Source organism: Penaeus vannamei, chromosome 14 (assembly GCF_042767895.1).
Source record: "Penaeus vannamei isolate JL-2024 chromosome 14, ASM4276789v1, whole genome shotgun sequence".
NCBI classification, from domain to species: Eukaryota; Metazoa; Arthropoda; class Malacostraca; order Decapoda; family Penaeidae; genus Penaeus; species Penaeus vannamei.
Genome location: NC_091562.1, coordinates 31,422,570 through 31,442,569, shown reverse-complemented (window position 1 = coordinate 31,442,569; position 20,000 = coordinate 31,422,570). Strand labels below are relative to the sequence as shown.

The 20,000-nt window shown below is 40.8% G+C and overlaps 2 protein-coding genes across 2 annotated transcripts in view; both read left to right on the top strand.

The window, feature by feature from the left end:
* Positions 1 to 13,160, top strand: part of LOC113808263 (uncharacterized) — a 16,086-nt gene extending 2,926 nt beyond the window's left edge. Inside the window, exons 2-3 of the mRNA XM_027359607.2 lie at positions 8,973 to 9,060; positions 11,632 to 13,160. Of these exons, the coding sequence (XP_027215408.2) occupies positions 9,034 to 9,060; positions 11,632 to 12,612 (1,008 nt within the window). The 5' untranslated portion in view covers positions 8,973 to 9,033 and the 3' untranslated portion in view covers positions 12,613 to 13,160. The remainder of the gene's footprint in view (positions 1 to 8,972; positions 9,061 to 11,631) is intronic.
* A 4,743-nt stretch (positions 13,161 to 17,903) lies between these two features.
* LOC113808262 (uncharacterized) overlaps positions 17,904 to 20,000 on the top strand; it is a 4,843-nt gene continuing 2,746 nt past the window's right edge. Inside the window, exons 1-2 of the mRNA XM_027359606.2 lie at positions 17,904 to 18,200; positions 19,567 to 19,719. Of these exons, the coding sequence (XP_027215407.2) occupies positions 19,574 to 19,719 (146 nt within the window). The 5' untranslated portion in view covers positions 17,904 to 18,200; positions 19,567 to 19,573. The remainder of the gene's footprint in view (positions 18,201 to 19,566; positions 19,720 to 20,000) is intronic.

Sequence of the window (20,000 nt, the reverse complement as noted above, 5' to 3'; positions counted from 1 at the left end):
TTCTTTTATCTTTAAAACTTTATTTGTCCAAGAAGGCCTACAGATCTTAGTTTGGGAAATATGATAGTGCCAATCCTTCTCTCCAACTTTCTCCCTCCCCCCTGCCCCTCCTCTTCCCTTCCCCTTTCCCTTCTTTCCCCTCTCTCTCTCTCTCTCTCTCTCTCTCTCTCTCTCTCTCTCTCTCTCTCTCTCTCTCTCTCTCTCTCTCTCTCTCTCTCTCTCTCTCTCTCTCTCTCTCTCTCTCTCTCTCTCTCTCTCTCTCTCTCTCTCTCTCTCTCTCTCCTCTCTCTCCTCTCCCTCTCCCTCTCCTCTCCCTCTCCCTCTCCCTCTCCCTCTCCCTCTCCCTCTCCCTCTCCCTCTCCCTCTCCCTCTCCCTCTCCCTCTCTCTCTCTCTCTCTCTCTCTCTCTCTCTCCCTCCCTCTCCCTCTCCCTCTCCCTCTCTCCCTCTCCCTCTCCCTCTCTCTCTCTCTCTCTCTCTCTCTCTCTCTCTCTCTCTCTCTCTCTTTCTCTCTCTCTCTCCCTTTCCTTCCCCCCTCTCTCTCTCTCTATCCTTCCCCCCTCTCCCTCTCTCTATCCTTCCCCCCTCTCCCTCTCTCTATCCTTCCCCCCTCTCCCTCTCTCTATCCTTCCCCCCTCTCCCTCTCTCTATCCTTCCCCCCCCCCCCCTCTCTCTATCCTTCCCCCCTCCCCCCTCTCTCTATCCTTCCCCCTCCCCCCTCTCCCTTTCCTTCGCCCCTCCCCCCTCTCCCCCTCTTTTCCCCTTCCCCCTCTCCCTCTCCTTTCCCCTCCCCACCTCCTTACCTCCCTCTCCTTTCCCCTCCCCACCTCCTTACCTCCCTCTCCTTTCCCCTCCCCACCTCCTTACCTCCCTCTCCTTTCCCCTCCCCACCTCCTTACCTCCCTCTCCTTTTCCCTCCCCCCTTCTCCCTCCCCTTTCCTCTCCCACTCATTCTTCCCCCTCCCCCTCTCCCTCTCCTCCTTCTCCTTCTCCTTCTCCTTCTCCTTCTCCCTCTCCTCCTTCTCCTTCTCCTTCTCCTTCTCCCTCTCCCTCTCCCTCCCCCTTATCCCTTCATATGTTTAAGAGAAAATGTGTTATGGTGGTGATTTTTATGAATGCACATTTAAATATTCAGGTTCATAGGTGTGCATCCTTAGTGCTAAATATTGTTTGTCCGTTTGTGGCTTTCCTTTGTTATGTTATATTGGAGTGTGATATAGCTTAATTAGAGTGAACTTAATTATACCCTAATATACAAGTATATGTATACATAAGAAGATTCAAACAGTTTTTTAATGATAATATTAAAGCAAAGATGAATTAATGCCATTTTAAGTTGTTATACATTACATATTCTGTATGATGTTAGTAAATGTAGTATGTTTTTTGTGTTAAGTTGCCCATGTAGATTTTTTTTTCTTTCTTTCTTTTTTACCTGCAATAATTGTAGAGAAATTGTGGAGTATTATTAATTGTTTTGGTGCTAACCTCAAAAGAAATGTGATCTGCAAATTATGTTTTAATATGAAATTTTAATCTAAAAGATATGCAGATTTAATATTATTCTAATAATATAATGGAGAAACCTACCCCCAGTTTTAAGTTAAATTTAAAATTAAGTGCTACTCTGACCCTCCGTGTTGAAAATGTTTGCATATTTTCTCCTTTTCTCCATAAAAGATTTTTTTTAATGGTTATATTAGTGCCAAATTGAGTAATGCCATATTTAATGCTTGTGATAGTAAAGAAGGTTGTACAAGGGTAAGACTTTTTCCATTCATAGAAATATTACTTTGGTTTTACTTCTCATCAACAGCAGGTAAGCAGTGTACTGTAAAGCACTGGTGATTGTTTTATTTCATGTTGAGACATCCTGGCTATGAAATATATAAAAAAGCTTGCATGAGGTGGCCTTACTAGTAACTATGGCATTGTTAGGTAGATAATAAAAAGGTAACAATTATGAAGCAGGCACTTGTGTAATCTTTGCATAACTGTACATTAATGGCTGTCTTGTAAGAATCATCAGCGTTAGATTGGTATATATTCTTATATTTTTTGCAGCGATACTTCAAATAATGTCTAAGCTTGTGTTTTTTTGTTTTATTTCTTCCTTCACATGAAACAGGTATGGCTGTTGAAACTAATAGGAATGTGAATGCACATACAAGTAAATGCAAGCACTGAAAAGTTTCAGTTAAAAATAATTGCAATAATCTTAAACATAAATACACACACACATACACCCCCCCCCCATTCCCTTGCCCGTTGTTGTCGTGGTGGGACTTAGGAAACGAAGACTGAGACCCAATACAGGGATCTCCTCTGCCTAGGGCCTCAGCCCTCGACTCAACTAATTTTGCATGGTCTTTTCCCTCTCCAGCTTTTGTTTCCGTCCCTTCTCCATTCTCTTCTACTATCTACTTCCTAAGGTATGAGAGCCATGCTGAGAGGTTGAAAGGCTGACCTGGTGCCAGTCATGAACGGCCTGCGGGAACTATGGGCATAGTACTCCCGATTTAATTTTAGCCCTTACCTTCAGTAGCGAAAGGAGTTAGGTCTTTTTATATAATCAAGGTTCCCCATGACCAGTAATGAAAATTTAATCCCTTTGTTAGAGGCAATAAGGCTAGCCCCTTTATTAGAGGCAATGAGGCTAGCCCCTTTATCAAATAACCCCACCCCAGGCTCTCCTTTGACCACATCTCCGAATACTGAAACTCCTCAATGCCTACTAGTGCATTACCCACCCAAGCAGAGACTCAATCTCCAGAAGGCATTCCTACCCAACTAACTTCCTGAAATTCATCAACTCTATCCCTGCAACCTTCATCAAAAACCCAATCCTCCCTTATTACTACCTTACAGCCTTATTCTCCATCATTCCATAATACTCCCTCTTTCACACATCTCCGACCATCCACCACCACCAACCCTACAGATATCTTAAATACTCTATTTAGCCCAGCTAAATGGGACCGATTTTTCGTGATCCCTTCTACAGCTCCTTACTCAGGCAACACTCTTCTCTATCAACAATGCCTTCAAAAACAAGTAGGCAGAGTCCCTTTATATACCAGATGCAATCACTCCCGTCTTGTAACAGTCAGATCAGAAACTAAATCTATAGCACTATCAAATTTAACTGATCATTCTGGCAACCCCATTCCTGCAGAACCTCATCCAACCCTTAATACTTGTACCGGAACTGTCTCTCTCTCCCCAGCAAACTAACCAGTCAATACCAAAGATTGGTCAGACTGTGGAGAAGACTTATTAGGATGCCTCAAAGACCAAGATGTGAAATCAATACATTGCTACACCATTCCTCCTAAAGGTCAACGAAAGAATCCGACCATCATTGCTAAAATTACCTTCCGTACACATGACCTTCCCTTACGTATCTACATCGGTGGACCATCCCTCCCTGTTCGACTATACCAACCCCCTCCCCATCAATGTCAAAACTGTTGACGCTTTGGACATCCTGCCAAACATTGCAGTTCCACAGACCGATACCCCATATGTGCCCAACCTGGTCATAACCGATCAAACTGCTCAGCACAAACACGAACATGTGCTAACTGCGGCGGCCCCCATAATGTATTTTATAGAGGCTGTCCCACTATATCTGAGGTAGCAACTCTCAGATACAAAAATGGTCTCACTTTACGTGAAGCCAGACAGGAAGCACGTCGACAAGGTTTCTCTCATACTCCATACTCTAGTAACATCGTTCGCTCAGCCCCTCTCCCTCCACCCCAAGATGTCCCCATTTCCACTTCTACATTCTACCTCCTTCAGACCAATTCCTTTGCCACTCTAAACCCAGACACCCCAATCTCAACCACAGCTCCAATCTCAACTACAGCCCCAACACCAACCCCTCTCCCTCCCCGCACTACCCGCAGTAGACAGATTAAATGTTCTAACCCTTCTTCCCCTACAGCACTCCCCTTGTCTGTAAGATCCAGAACTGGTTGTTCTATTTATCCACACGTCACAAATCTGTCAGATTTTGCTGGGTACCCAGCCATGTTGGAATCCCTGGCAATGAACAGGCAGATACTCTTGCACGCTATGCCGCAATGTCCACATCACCTCAACTACGCTTCTCACATATTCCAGCTACGGATTATTACCCCCACTTTAAAACCTTGTATACCCGATGGCAATCTTTTTGGTCAAGACTCCACAACAATAAATTACATACTGTAAAACCATCAATCTCCTCTTGGTCAGCTCCATTTCACAAAAAACAGACGTTGGGAGACGGCCCTCGCACGCTTACGTATTGGCCACACTCGCCTAACACACGCCTATCTAATGTCACGCTCAGACCCGCCCCTATGTCCTCTATGTAACGTCCCTCTTTCAGTTCCACACATTCTCTTGTCCTGTCCACGCTTTAATACAGCACGTACCTCTGCATTTCCACACCTATCCTCCCTTCACCGACCTCCCAACATATCAGACATCCTTACAGAATCCCACAGATTCTGCTAAAACACCATAACCTTTTCCCCCCATCTTCAACCTTTCAACACTACTCTAGATAGTTGACACAGCAACTATCTCCTGAAATCCTCCTTTACTATACCTTCCCATAGTATAGTGCTATATGACCTTAGATGTCTAGCACATTTATTTTAACCATTAATAATCATTAACCATTAACCATCCCCTACAGCACAATCACCTTCATCTACCTTTACCTTTTTTCCTGAGACACCAGTCTCCTCTTCCCCCCCTCATAAGAAAAGCTTTATCCCACAAAACTCCCAAACCAACTCCACTACAGAAACAATTATCTTCCCACCAAACTCTCCAATCAATTCCATTGCAGAAACAATGGATGACATCCAAAGTTATATGCTTAAGACACAAGATCCCATAACTCATGCTCCTTCCACACTTGAAGTGGTTGCCGATATTCATACCTCTCCTACTAATATTCCCCCTACACCCCTTCCTCCTACTCCCTCTCAACACAACCCGTCCACCACCGATATCCATCCCCCTCTTACACCCCGTCCTCCTACTCCCTCTCAACACAACCTAACCCCCTCAATTCCGTCCACCACCGATATCCATCCCCCTCTTACTCACAGCACCCCTACACCCCTTCCTCTCAATCCCTCCCAAGACAACACATCCCCTTCAACTCCAACTATCCATCCTTCCGATATCCATCCTCCTACCACTAATATTCCCCCCACATCTACTCCATCCCAACACAATCCACCCCCTTCAACCCCAACTATAGGCACATTCTCCCTCTCTCCATCCCCTCTATCCTTTCCACTCCCTCCCGGATACACACGAGAATCACTCATGTCACAACAATGCCCTTCCCCAGATTCCCTACCTCCTAATACCCCTCCTTCACACCCCCTAGCTCCTTCTCCCCCAGATTCCCCAATACGTACCGTATGCGATATCACTCATAAGCTATAGCTCTCCTACATTGGGATATTCGCGGTTTCCGTTCTCATAGACCAGACCTACGTCATATCCTTGCTTCTTATAATCCATCTATTATCTGCCTCCAAGAGACTTTCCTCACACACCCTCCTATTCCAATTCCCAATTACCATTTTATCTCTTCCCCACACTCCCTTTATGTCTCGTCTATACTTATCCATCATAAAACACCTTATGTCATACTTCCCATACAAACTACTGGCCGTGCACAGCTATTCGCATCTTTCTTCGCCGCTGGATCACAGTGATTTCAGTCTGCTTCTCCCCATCCCATTGACTTTGCTGCCTTTGAAACTCTAATTTTCCAACTCCAACCACCTTCTCTCGTAGTTAGTGATTTCAACTGCCGCCACACTCTGTGGGGTGACTCTATCACCAACTCTCGAGGCCGATCTCTAGAACGCTTCCTCTTCACAAATAACCAAATTATTCTTAATTCAGATCGCCCCACCCACTTTGCCATGCGCACACAATCCTTTTCATGCCTTGACCTCGCTCTATGCTCTCCTACTCTACATTTAGATTTCCATTGGTCAGTTCTAGACCACTTCCCCTATAGTGACCACTTCCCAGTAATCCTTTCTCCTACTTCATATGTACCACTTCCTAATCCTCCACGCTGGTGCTCTGATAGAGCTGACTGGCATACTTTCACTTCACTCTCTACTATACCTATCCCTCCACCCCTCTTACCGTCCATTTCAGATACGCTACAATGTTTTACAACCACGATCCTAAGAGCTGCCTATACAGCCATTCCCCGAACTTCAAGACCTTATACCTCTAAATGTGTTCCATGGTGGAATTCTGATTGCACCAAAGCGCTTCGTTTAAAACGAGCAGCCTGGAACGGCTATCGCTACAAACGAGGCACCCCTCACCAGCTATCAGCCTTTATTTCCTTTAAAAGAGCATCTGTCCATCTTCGCCGTACAATTAGAAACAGCAAAACAAATAGCTGGCAAAATTATGTATCCTCAATTACATCTACATCAATTTCAGCTGTTTGGCGACGGATCCATAAATATTTTATCAGGCAAACATCCCCCCCCCCCCCATCCTGCACCCGTCCTCCATATTCGAGATACTCTCATCTCTGAGCCTGTCGTAGTAGCTAATGAACTGGGCAACTTTTTCAGCCAGGTCAGTAGTGGCTCTCACCTTTCCCCACACTTTTCTTCCATTAAAGCCATCAAGGAGTGCATCCCTATTACCTTCACCCTATCCTCTGATGAGTCCTATAATGTTCCTTTTTCTTCTTCTGAACTCAACGCTGCATTACAGTCGTGCCGCAACACTCATGAAGGCCCTGATGGTATTCACTATCGTATGCTCCGACACCTCCCATCTTCCTCTCTATCCTTCCTTTTAACTATTTCAACCACATATGGACGTCAGGAAATTTCCCTTTCCCTTCCCGAGAAGCTCTTACCTACCTTTCTTTAAACCTAATAAAACAGGTACCCTACCCCAAGATTACCGCCCCATAACTCTAACTAGCTGCTTGTGCAAACTACTAGAACGAATGACTAACTTCCGCTTAATGCGGTATCTTGAATTTCATAATCTCCTTTCCCCTTCCCAGTTTGGTTTCCGGCGTGCCCGAAGTACAGCAGACCCACTTGCCCATTTTGAGACATATATTATATCGGCATTTGCACGCCATGAATCCATATTAGCCATATTCTTTGATCAAGAAAAGGCATATGATACCACATGGCGATACCATATCCTCCAACAACTGTCCTCCTTAGGTTTACTTGGAAACATGGGCGTTTTCATTAAATCCTTCCTTTCTAAACGTACTTTCCAGGTCAAAATTGCCTCTTCCACGTCATCATCCTTTCCTGAATTCGAAGGCGTCCCACAAGGAAGTGTGCTTAGTACCACTTTATTCCTTCTTGCTGTAAATGACATAGTCTCAGTCCTACCACCAGGAGCCCAGGCATCACTATATTTTGATGACAACCATCTATGCATCTGGCACATCCATACCATCTCTATCAATTCCTTCAGTCTGCAATAACATCAGTAACTTCTTGGGCCACCAGCCATGGCTTTCGCTTCTCTACCTCCAAATCTTTCCCAATCCTTTTCTCTCGCTCACGTGCGGTCCCCAAACCCCCACTCTACTTATATAACGCTCCACTCCAATACCGTTCTTCTGGCAAATTCCAAGGCGTTATATTTGATTCGAAATTGTCCTGGCGAGACCATATCTTGTACATCAAAGAAAAAGCTCAACGCCGCCTCCGAATCTTACAAACTCTTTTACACATATCCTGGGGCTCAGATCGCAAAACTCTCCTCCATCTTCATGTTACCTTGATTCTCTCCACTCTAGATTATGGATGCCATATCTACTCCTCTGCCTCAACCTCTCGTCTTACCTTGATACAATCCACCACAGTGGTCTCCGCTTAGCCCTAGGCGCTTACCGCTCCTCTCCAGTTGAGAGCCTATATACTGAATCTGGCATGCCGTCCCTCTCTCGACGTCGAGCCCTTTTCTCTCTCCGATGCTATGCTCAATTTCACCAATTTTCCCTTACCAAACTAACTATTCCACAATCCTTGCTTCATACCTTTCCCTCTTCTCTACGTTTACCAACTCCTCTCCCCGTACGCATGGATACCCTCCTCTCCCATTCCCCCTTTCCTCACCTCCGACCTCTCCCACTTTCTGTCCATTCCATTCCTCCATGGCTTATACCTAACCCCTGTATTTGCTCCTCAGTTTTCCCTGACCCACCAAAATCAGATATTCCCCCCTCTATCCTTCTCACTCATGTCTCCATTCATTCCTCCAGCATTCATGTTTACACTGACGGTACCAAATCCATCTCAGGAGCTGGATTCGCAGTAACATTCCCAAATTGCACTTTCAAATACACCCTCCCTTCTGAATCTAGTGTCCTTACTACACAACTGTATGCACTCCTTTTTGCCTTAAGACGCATATACTCATCCCCCTCTTCCTCTTTTACTATTTTTACCGACTCCCGTAACTCTTTAACCCTCATAAAGTCTATGCACTCGACCAATCCCCTTGTCTGTAAGATCCAGAACTGGTTGTTCAATATATCCACACGTCACAAATCTGTCAGATTTTGCTGGGTACCCAGCCATGTTGGAATCCCTGGCAATGAACAGGCAGATACTCTTGCACGCTATGCCGCAATGTCCACATCACCTCAACTACGCTTCTCACATATTCCAGCTACGGATTATTACCCCCACTTTAAAACCTTCTTGTATACACAATGGCAATCTTTTTGGTCAAGACTCCACAACAATAAATTACATACTGTAAAACCATCAATCTCCTCTTGGTCAGCTCCATTTCACAAAAAGAATCAGACTCGTTCGAATCATAAAACAGAAACAAAAACGTAAGGTAAATAAACAAACTGAGATAGAATTCTTTGAAGTACCTGACATCTAATGACCGAATAGTTCAAAGCAAAACAGAACAACACTCTTTCCTACAGATAAGTAGCAGCATTACGAACGTGTTACGGGGATCGAAACAGCGAAGCCTGGCTGAGGGAGATGTCGCGGGAGAAAATCGATTTCCAGGTAAGTGTTTACTAGTTGGAGATTTGTCAGTAATTGTGTGTAGATGAGCACTTCGCAAGTTAGGTACCATAATATTCCAAACAATCACGCGAAGTCCATGTAGAGTAACTCGGGGGAGAAAGAATATATATATATATATATATATATATATATATATATATATATATATATATATATATATATATATATATATATATACATATATATATATATATATATATATATATATATATATATATATATATATATATATATATATATATATATTTTTTTTTTTTTTTTTTTTTTTCTTTTTTTTTTCTTTTTTTTTTTGCCATATGTTAAGTGTGTATCATGCTTCTTCTGAATTTAGTGTGTCTGAATTCAAATTTACTCTTATCATTAAGGACTATAATCTGTAATTATTTTCTTGCAAGCAGCAGTTCTTCGTGAAATGGGTTAAGATCTACTCTGGTACAGAATAAACCTATGCAGGCTAATGGCAGACAGTTAAAGAAGGGTGCTGCAGAAAAAGCTACGCGAGCTTAGGGTGTCATCACTGAAAAAAAAAAGTTTTGGACCCACGAGTGTAGACTTGAGTAGGGGAGGGAAAAGTGCAGGCTTTTGGTATAATATTAAGCCAAGGGTTTGTGATCTATGCTTGTGACTGAAGTAGGAGTCTGTGAGTACTGATATCCATATTCATTTAGTTCTAAACAGTTTGTTAAAGATCCAGTCATAGTATGTTAGGCCCTTTGTCTCGATTCAAACCTGAAAGTTTGTATTGCATATGAGTTACAAATACAGTCTAGTAGTCCGAATACAGAAGATAATTCCACTCAATATAATTAAAGTACACACTAGCAGATTTAGGATTGGAGATAATTTATTCAATTATCACCCTTCGCAGCTCGCTTCTCAGGCCCTGTAAGTGATTTCCCAATATGATTAGATGATTAGATAGATTTTTCCCCCAAGAATCATCATATGTTAGAGAAGCAGGCTATACCTGACACAAATATGCTTCATATCCATTTTTAGAACCACACTGGAAATTTCATAATCAGTACGCAATGCTCCGTTCAGAAAGACGACAAATATGTGGCAGGACTGTACCTTTTCCAGAAGGTGTTGCAATAACTAAGGGCCGTACTTTTAAAACCTTCGCCAGTGCTGGCGTTCGCCTGGCGAAGCTTCGCCAGGCGAACCTCTGAGTGAGAGAGGCCTTACTTTTAAACCCAACCTTCGCCAGGGCGGGCGAAGGGATCGCCACGCGCTAACATCTTGCATTCCCGCTAAATCTAGCGCAAATTTGTTTACATCTGCAGTGCACATAACATAACCTCAACTTAATTATTAACCTCGAGAGAAGACGAAAATGTTGTTTCCGCCATAGTCTCACTTTATACTATAACAAAGGAGTTAAAATTTAACTTTATGCTATAACAAAGAAGTTGAAAATATCTTTATACTATAACAAAATTAACTTTATACTCTATGCTATACTACACTTTATACTATAACAAGGTTAACTTTATGGCCCGTACTTTTAAAACCTTTTGCTTTTTCTCGCGTTTTTTTTTCATTCGCCGAAGCGCTAGATTTAGCAGGAATACAAGATGTTAGCACCTATCCCTTACGTTCGCCAGGCCTGGCGAACACCTGCCTTGGTTTTAAAAGTAAGGCCTCCCTCACTCCGATGTTCGCCTGGCGAAGTTTCGCCAGGCGAACGCCAGCATTGGCGAAAGGTTTTAAAAGTACTTTATACTATACTATATCAACCTTATACTTTTATACAAAAAATAACTTTATACTTTAACAAAAGAGTTTAAAAATTACTATTTTACTATTCCTAACTGATATTTGATATTGAGCTATAGGCCTACAAGGGTATCATTAAACACGCCTCCTTATAGGGCGGTGGAGCACTACAGCGATGTTTCTATAGCCAAAAGTAAACATGCCGCCTTAAAAAACACTTCTGGTAATATTTGTGAAACGAACATTATCCTTACAACCAAAATAACAACAACCTAAATCTAAATAAGTCATCTCGGGGGTGGGGGGTAGGGGTAGGGGGGTAGGAATACAGCTGATGTTTTGAGCTCTCGACTGGAACATCGAAGGTCTTGAAAAAAATACGTATATACCTTATTTCATAATAAATTATGATTTTAAGATATTTTATAATTTCAATGTGATTCCTACATCATATCATCCACAAATATGTTACTAATTTATAATTTGAAAGCAAGAAAATGGTATTCAAACAGCTCTCGCACCTTTGCTTCGCCAGGCTGTTCCAATATGATCTTTCGCCAGCCCTGGCGAACGTTCGCCAGGCATGATTTTAAAAGTACGAAATTCCGGATCGCCCGGCGAAACCTTTCGCCAGCCCTGGCGAAAGGTTTTAAAAGTACGGGCCTAAAACACTAAATTAGGTCACCAGATGTCACACATAGAGTGTTACAAATAAAAAAAGCCGTATCTAAGGAAAAACCTCACGTCTAATGAAATCTTTATTGATATTAGCATTTACGCCACGGCATTAGAGCAAGACCAGAGAAGCTAATTACATTTCTTTTATTTTAGGTTATTGAAAATGTTACAAGAGAAGACGTACACAAAGAGCTGCATCGGTACAGTTTTGATAAGAAGAACGGCCCTCTGTGGTGCGCCAGACTATTTCGAGAAAGTGTGGGTGACAGCTTGCTAGGGTATCCTTACGTGTTTACTGTATTTATTGGTATCCATCACGTTATCACCGACGGAACCAGCAATATGTTGATCTGCGGCTTCTTCGCCCAAGTCCTCGATGACATGAGCGCAGGCAGACCCATCGATGACAATGAACAGTTTGCAGTCTTCGTATCACCTGAGAAGACAGATGCGATAATAAATGAGAAAGTAAAAGCATTACGGGATAACTCCGAGCTTCTTCTCCGCCAAACAAAGGAGTTTCAAGCTTGCCAGAAGAAGTCGTTCTACAAATCGACTTACAAGATCAATGAAGACATGCCTCTCACAACGGGCTTCGAAACCGTGTTTTTCGACTCCGACACCACTGCCTCTTTCCTCAAGCGGTGTCGTGCTGAAGGCGTCACAGTCAACTCAGCTTATACGGCCATCACTAACCACGCTATGATGGATCTAATGGATGGAGGGCTTGAGAAAGACACATACCACATCCACAGCGACCACGTTTTCAATGCCCGTAGATACTGGGGAGAAGCCTCTGATGGTGAATACCTTAGATGTCATGTGATGCCGCTCGTGCCTGTGACTGTAGAAACGCCCAGAAACGCTCGCGAAAATATCTGGAACTACGTAAGGCAGACGAATCAGGAACTCAGAAAGATCTCGACAGACACTGCTTTACCAGAGGAAGCAATCAAGAAACTCATACCTGAGTATTCCGGTGTTTTTGAATTTGATTATACCGTCTCCGACATGGGAGACGTGACACATTTGGTAATGAAAGGTAGTCGAAATGCAGAGCCAATCTATATCTGTAGGCCTGCCGCCATACACAAAGTTCCAGCTACTTTCTGCCATTTCGTCCACACTTCGTAGTCGCCTTGCCGTCAACATTTTGTACAGCACAGAACGCATTAAACCAGAGACCGCAAAACAGTGTGGTCAGTTGGTTTTCAAATATCTACATGCGTCACTTCAAGACATTGAATATAAATGAAGAATCAGCGAAGATACTCTTCGATGAAATGTTTGGACGGACTGGGATCTTGGTAAATGTTATGTAAAGTAGCAATATGAAATGTATTTTTCATGTGTGTCGCAGGAAGACAAGGTTAAAGCAGTGCATGGGATTATTAACACTGTTTCCTGAATGTATATATTCCGTGCATAAAGTGACGTACTGTGAATGAGTGAGGACATGGCCCATGGGTGTGCTGTGCACGCAAGCATACAATCATGGGGCACCTATCCGCACAGCTCGTGGCTTACCATGTTTGCAAATACTTTGCTCTATGTATAATCTCCTTTGTGAATTATTTTTTTAAGCATTTTACTATTAGTCAATCTACAGTACTTTAATAATAATTTCTTTTTAAAGAGTCTAATGTTCTTCCAGTGAAGCTAGAATAAACATTTAGTCCTTCATCATATTTATAATTTTATTTATGCTCACTTAAGTTAATTTCTTAGCACGGACTTTGGCAATGAATGACGGATGTAGAATTCTGTATCGAAATCATATTAAAGAAAAATAAGGGAAGACTAATATATATATATATATATATATATATATATATATATATATATATATATATGTATATATATATGTGTGTGTGTGTGTGTGTGTGTGTGTGTGTGTGTGTGTGTGTGTGTGTGTGTGTGTGTGTGTGTGTGTGTGTGTGTGTATATATATATATATATATATATATATATATATATATATATATATATATATATATATATATATATATATATATATATATATATGAATCACAAGGAACAGCCACCACAAGTAGACATGGGCCACGTAGTCTAAGATTCTTAAACACAACCAGCAAGTTACTTAGGAATTAGTTTGATATTATCCGTGACCATATTTGTAATGACATGAGGTATTCAATAGTGTTAGTGTAATGCTAAATTTCAATAACGCCGTGTCATACTGTGTATAAAACGCACACTTTAACGCATTGATTCCCTTTTCGTTCCGTGGTCATAATCTCCATGGCCCCGTTCAGTGTCTGTATTTTTTTTTATTCAGTTATTACTAATTATGAATGGTGTATTGGTGTCAGTAGCTACATGAGAAGAACACACTATAGAAAGACTCCAATACATTGATATAAGAGATAATTATATGTACTGTAGGTGAGATAGAATTCAGTTTAGTTCGACGTCATAATTTTCATATTGGTCTATGGCCCCCTAGAAGGTATCCCGTGACACCCAGGTTGGAAACTCTGGCTTAGGTGGTAATCAGGGCGAAAAAGGTAAAAAGGGAATGTTTACATAATGATTTCTTTGACAATTTTCCGTCTGTTTATGTATGTAAGAGCACTCGGTGGTATGTGTAGGTGTGGGCTTTGGCTTTTGTTTGCGTATGTTGTGCGTATATGTTTGTGTTTTGAAGTTCAGTACAGGGAAATTCAGGAAGGGATTATGGATATGTGGCGATTTTTAAAAAGCGCATCAAAATAGCTAGGAAGAATACTACTCACGGCCACTGCACCCAACATATATGTGTGCACGTATACATCTACAGAACGCGCATGTTTACAGAATAATCTCCTTACAGCATAACTGTAATTACAAAATATCAATCACGCTGACTAACACACAAACACACCGGCTCACACACGCACTCTCACTCACAGACGCTCACATTGACATACACACGCATACGCAAATACGCGCAAAAACTCACAAACGCACACACAAAACATAGTTATGCTGAACACACAGTAATGATTTACCCCAAGCTCATCCGCACACACGCACACATATACGCACTCGCTCACTCACAGGCACACACACGCACTCGAACACGCAAACGAGCACACACACACACGCGCGCGCATGTGTGTGTGTGTGAGGGCGGGCAGGCCTTTGTACTTCCAGACTGAACCATGTGCAACTGACAGCCCCCCCCCAAAAAAAAAAAAAAAAAAAAAAAAAAAATATATATATATATAATAAATAATAATGATAAAATAGAAATATCCTCGTGTAGGACTTCAAAATACACCCCCATTATTCAGTTTCGTTTTTATTAACATACCTTATTTAGGGAAGAAAAACTTTCGAGGATTATCGTATGAAATAGCAGTCGAGCAGAGAAAATAGATAGGTCATCACCTAGCTTTACCGTTGTAAGAATTTCATTGATGTAAGGATTGCGATTTCGGTAGTGACCTAACTGATAGGGTACCTGTGTGTTCTTATGACATAAATCAGTGGTTTCCGACCTTTTCTATTCTGTGGCCGCCGACCAATATATATAATGATCTCCATAGTTATGAACAGTGCAAATATGCGAATAGGTATTGACCAAGAACACTACATGGACAGATTCCAGTGTACTGACATTAGATAATTATCATTAGGTACTGTAGATAAGACAAAACCAGCTTGGGAACACGTGCTCTAATATCACATATATCAACACGGAGCAGTCAAAGATCGCAATGCCACCGCCATGGCAGTAAGGTCACATGCTATAAAAATATTCGCAAAATCCCTGGATTCAGATCACCACTAAAATTCAATGGATTCTAAGTTTTGCTAAGGCACACGTCTGGTAAAATGTTCATGAAAATTTATTGAAAGCACTTTTTTTCTTTTTTCTTTTTTGTTGTTGTTGTCCTGTAACAAACGAACAAATGATATCCGTATCGCCTCCAAAATTTAATGGCAACTAAGTTAGCATAAGACATATCTCGTTTTTTTTTCAGAAAACTCTATTTATACCTTTTTGAGTTATCCTGCTAACCAACGAACCCACAAACAAGCTAACCAACGCCACCAAAAACGTAACTACCTTAGCGGAGGTAATAAATACACATCACAAGGTAATAACACCGTGTTCTAATTGAGCTATAACTCTGCAATTAAAGAATCTTTATAAACGCTAGATTGCGAGCCAAAATCCAAACACCTAGATGTAAGAGGAATAGTGACTGTTTTACGCGAATACGTTATAATCCCCCCCCCCCAAATCTTAAAATAGGAGCTTACGTAGATCACGAAAATAAGACACGTGTCGGACAGGTACTCAGGTAGTGCTTCATAAGAAAAAAAACAAAAACAATCCTGGTTATCTAAGCGCCATCCGGTAGATAGTTCTCCTTTGTGAAAACCTAATAATATTCAGTCAATAACAGGACCGAAGAGGGAGAAGAAAAGGAAAGAAAGGAAGAAACAATGTTTATTGGATCAGGTTTCCTTTCGTAAGCACGAATCTTGGACGGGATCGAGACTTTACGGCCGTGAATTAACAAACACCCAAAATGATCAAACTAAAATTACCTTAATACACCAAATAAATATGATAATCTGAGGACAAACACACGGTTAACATAAAACAAACAAAAAGACATAGAGTGAGCTAGACTAGTAATTAATAAGGAAGGAAAATATGTGGAAATTCCTACCATTGTGCATAACGTAAGATCATACACAGCATAACGATGAGGTTTGTTTTGATGATTTTTCTGCGCAGGGTAATATCTACTTTCTAAATTATTACATGTCTGTCGATGTGACGTTTATGCTTCTCTCGTAGTATGGTAATTATATATTTCTGACTTAATTACACAGGACATTGCCTCATAAGTTCATAAGTTCTTCCACATTTCTTATCAGTCGACCGGTCAGTCAATCAATAATACATTCATACGTGATGAATAACTTAAAGCAGATGTAACTTGATGATCCATCCGAGAAAAGGAAAAATTAGTAAATGAGATTCTCTGCGCTTGGCCTGTACGGCCGGGTTGCTATGCTAAAACACCACTCTATTATCGAAGTTATTTTTTATTTGTTCATTATTTCAGAGGCAGTCGACATAAAAGTCTATATTAGCAAGTTCCAAGTCTTACAAATGCCCCAAAATGTTACGTAACAATATTCTCATGACGCTCAAAGCAATGAATGTGCGGCGTGTAGATAGTTCAAGGACATTTGCTTTACGTCATTCGGCTGATGCTAGTGTCAGTAACAAAACAAATTGCCAAGCATATGAAGCGCAAATATACAGAAGGAATTTATATGCGTGTGGTTGTGTAAGCGGCTGATTCCAGGAACGAGTTATGAAGTGAGTTTTGTTCAGAACAGTCGTTGGAAGTAGTAACAAGAATGTTATTTTGGTTAGTTCATTTGGATGTTAGGATAGGTTAATGTGGCGAGGGAGGTTGTTAGGCATTTAAGGTATTAAAATCTCTAGGTAATACAACCGTAATATAATGCAGTTGTAATGCGATACAGATGAATCTCTTTTCGCTAGTAAATTATTAAATTAGCGCTTTGTACATAAATGAAGAGAAGCACATAGTTCTTGCCATTTACACTACCCTCATAACTCCTAATTCAAGCCATGTTTACTAAACACACCATTCTCTCAACATATAAAGTCGGACTCGACCAGTTTTATAAGCATAAGTATTCTACTCTTCCCATGGAAACAAGGGAAAGACTGTTACTATGTTTGCCAGCCACAGTACTACCGCAATGGGCGTGCGTTGCGACTCGATGAGAACGGCTGTCAGGGTGTCAGATGAGCAAGGCAATTCTGCTCGAGACATCTTTTTTTTTCTGTTTATTGCTGGGAATCCCAATTCGGGGATAAGGCAAGGCTCTAGGCTTTCTCACGTAGACTTGTAAAACATGCCTACACACACGCGCGCGCGCTATCAGACGTACTCAAATCTATAATGGCGAAATAAATCGTATATGAAGATGACAATTTAATTTTCTGAATATACAACAGCGATATAGTAAAGCGTCCTTGGTTCCCCGCTGTCTTTCTGATCCCAACATTGTACGTGCTGTTATCTTTTTCTTATAGATCAAGCCTCAAGGGGTGTTGGGTTCCTTCACTAACCTTGGGTGCCACAGGCGTTGCTATGTTAGGCTTCTAGTGTATATTGGTAAAGGATTTATTAGGTGCAAATCTCTAACTACAATGTTTATTCTGAAGTTATTTTTTTCCAAGATAATTATATTCGTTTCTTATGATGCGACTCACTATGGCGAAACACATCGCCGAGTACAATAAAGAATAAATGTATTACGAAAGAGACGCGTAGCTGTCACTACCACAACACACGTAGAATAAGCGTTCCCGAAGTATATCTCACGCTTCTAAAACCTAAATTTACCAAACACATGACAAACTAACAAGTCAAATGATTATAGAACAACTTGAAATTAGTGAAAAAGTATGCGGCGTTGCAACTCCTGACAGACTATCCAAGGTTAACTATGGGTATATTTACTGCGCTCCATAATTCTTCGCTTATACTTGACGTATTCGGTCCAGCAGTACTGACGTTAAATTCTGAATCTAAACGTTACATTTATAAAAGAAAAACATATGGTCATCTGTCCCCTAGAAGCGTTTTCGTTCAGAGTTAAAAGTCTTCAACGGGCGGCGGCAGTTGGACCAACACTGTGGTTGTTTCTGTCAGGTAGGATGGTTAAACCAGTGTTATTTTGTTTTATTCTGGAAATGGAAATCGCATAGAAGTCTTACAAATAGGGTACCTCTATATAGCTTGTTTTCAAATATAGAAAGATTATTTATAAATGTTCTCACTGAATTTGTGGGCAAGTACAATACATTGATGGAATAAGAAGGGCAGTAGGAGGTGGAAACAGTAACACATATACTGCAAACGACAGGAGAGACAGGTGTGGCAATCCATAGTCGTCAATCTCTGTAAGGGCACAGCACTTCGATAAGATAAGATACTGATCGAAGAAATGTACTTTTTGGCATCCTGCAAGGTAGTCTCTTTAACCACCATTGATATTGTAAGAATTCACACATATGGACCAAACACACACAAGTTGATTGTGAATAGAACATCAGTAAGAACGAAGCGACGATGACAATGTTAATACGCGCGCGCGCGCGCGCGCACACACACACACACACACACACACACACACACGTATATATATACATATACATATACACACACACACACACACACACACGTATACACACACACACACACACACACACACACACACACGCACACACATATATGTATGTATGTATATATATGTATGTATGTATATATATGTATATATATATATTGTATTTGCTCTGTTTCTTCAGGTCGTACAGCGAAAGGCCGGTATATTCGTGTTTTCTTGTATATATGTGTGTGTGTGTTTATATATATATATATATATATATATATATATATATATATATATATGTATATTTGTATATATATACACACATATACATACATCTATCTATATATCTATATAATACACACACATACACACACACACACACACACACACACACACACACACACACACACACACACACACACACATATATACACACACAAACACACTATCCCAAATGTGCTGTTATAAAATTTAACATACATCATCTAAAACAAAATAATTTCAATCATTTCACTTTTCTTTACAAAAGCATAGAAAGTCTTTCTAAAAGTTGTAGTTGTAGACGGCCTCTTAAAAAAAGGAAGCACATGGTCCGTTTCCTTGTTTGTGTTTACATAGGAATTGGAATTGGTATTTTATATTTTTTCCCACTTTCTTCTGTTTTACATTTTTTGAAAGGCAACTCACAGTTATATGAATACCAATTAATCAAATACATTTCTAGAGTAGAAGTTGCACAATTGCAATCAAACTATGTTGAAAAAAACTATAATTACAGTACAGTTCAGGAAAGGCAACTCATAATTATGTTTTTGATGCAGAAGTTGCACTATTGTAATCAAACTGTTAAAAAGACCGATAATTTCAATACAGTTCCTGGTACCTATTCATTTCTCTCTCTTCAAGGGTGGCGATGGCAGGGGAAGTAAAATGGTTATGGAAGAGCACTACAACAGAAAGATTCTTCGAGCCATTCACAACGTGCTACCAACTTGGACTGTCCACTCGCGAACCTTTACTCGAGGACCACGTTGTTCAAGCACTGAGACACCTCTTTCGGTACTGTAATGCCACGAACCATGTAGTTTTACAGGTGTTACTACTTTATAATTTCCATAGGCATATTTATGAAATAAATGATGGTTTCTTTCTGAACAAGCCCTCTGTAATTATTTTTTGTTTCCTAGTTGCTTAGACGAGCTCACATTTCTCCATATGCATCTTTTTATAAAACCGCACTGAAATATATGATTCTTCATTAACATAATTTACTCATTTTCTTCTCTTATTTTCCACATTTCTCCATATACATCTTTATATAAAACCACACAGAAATATAT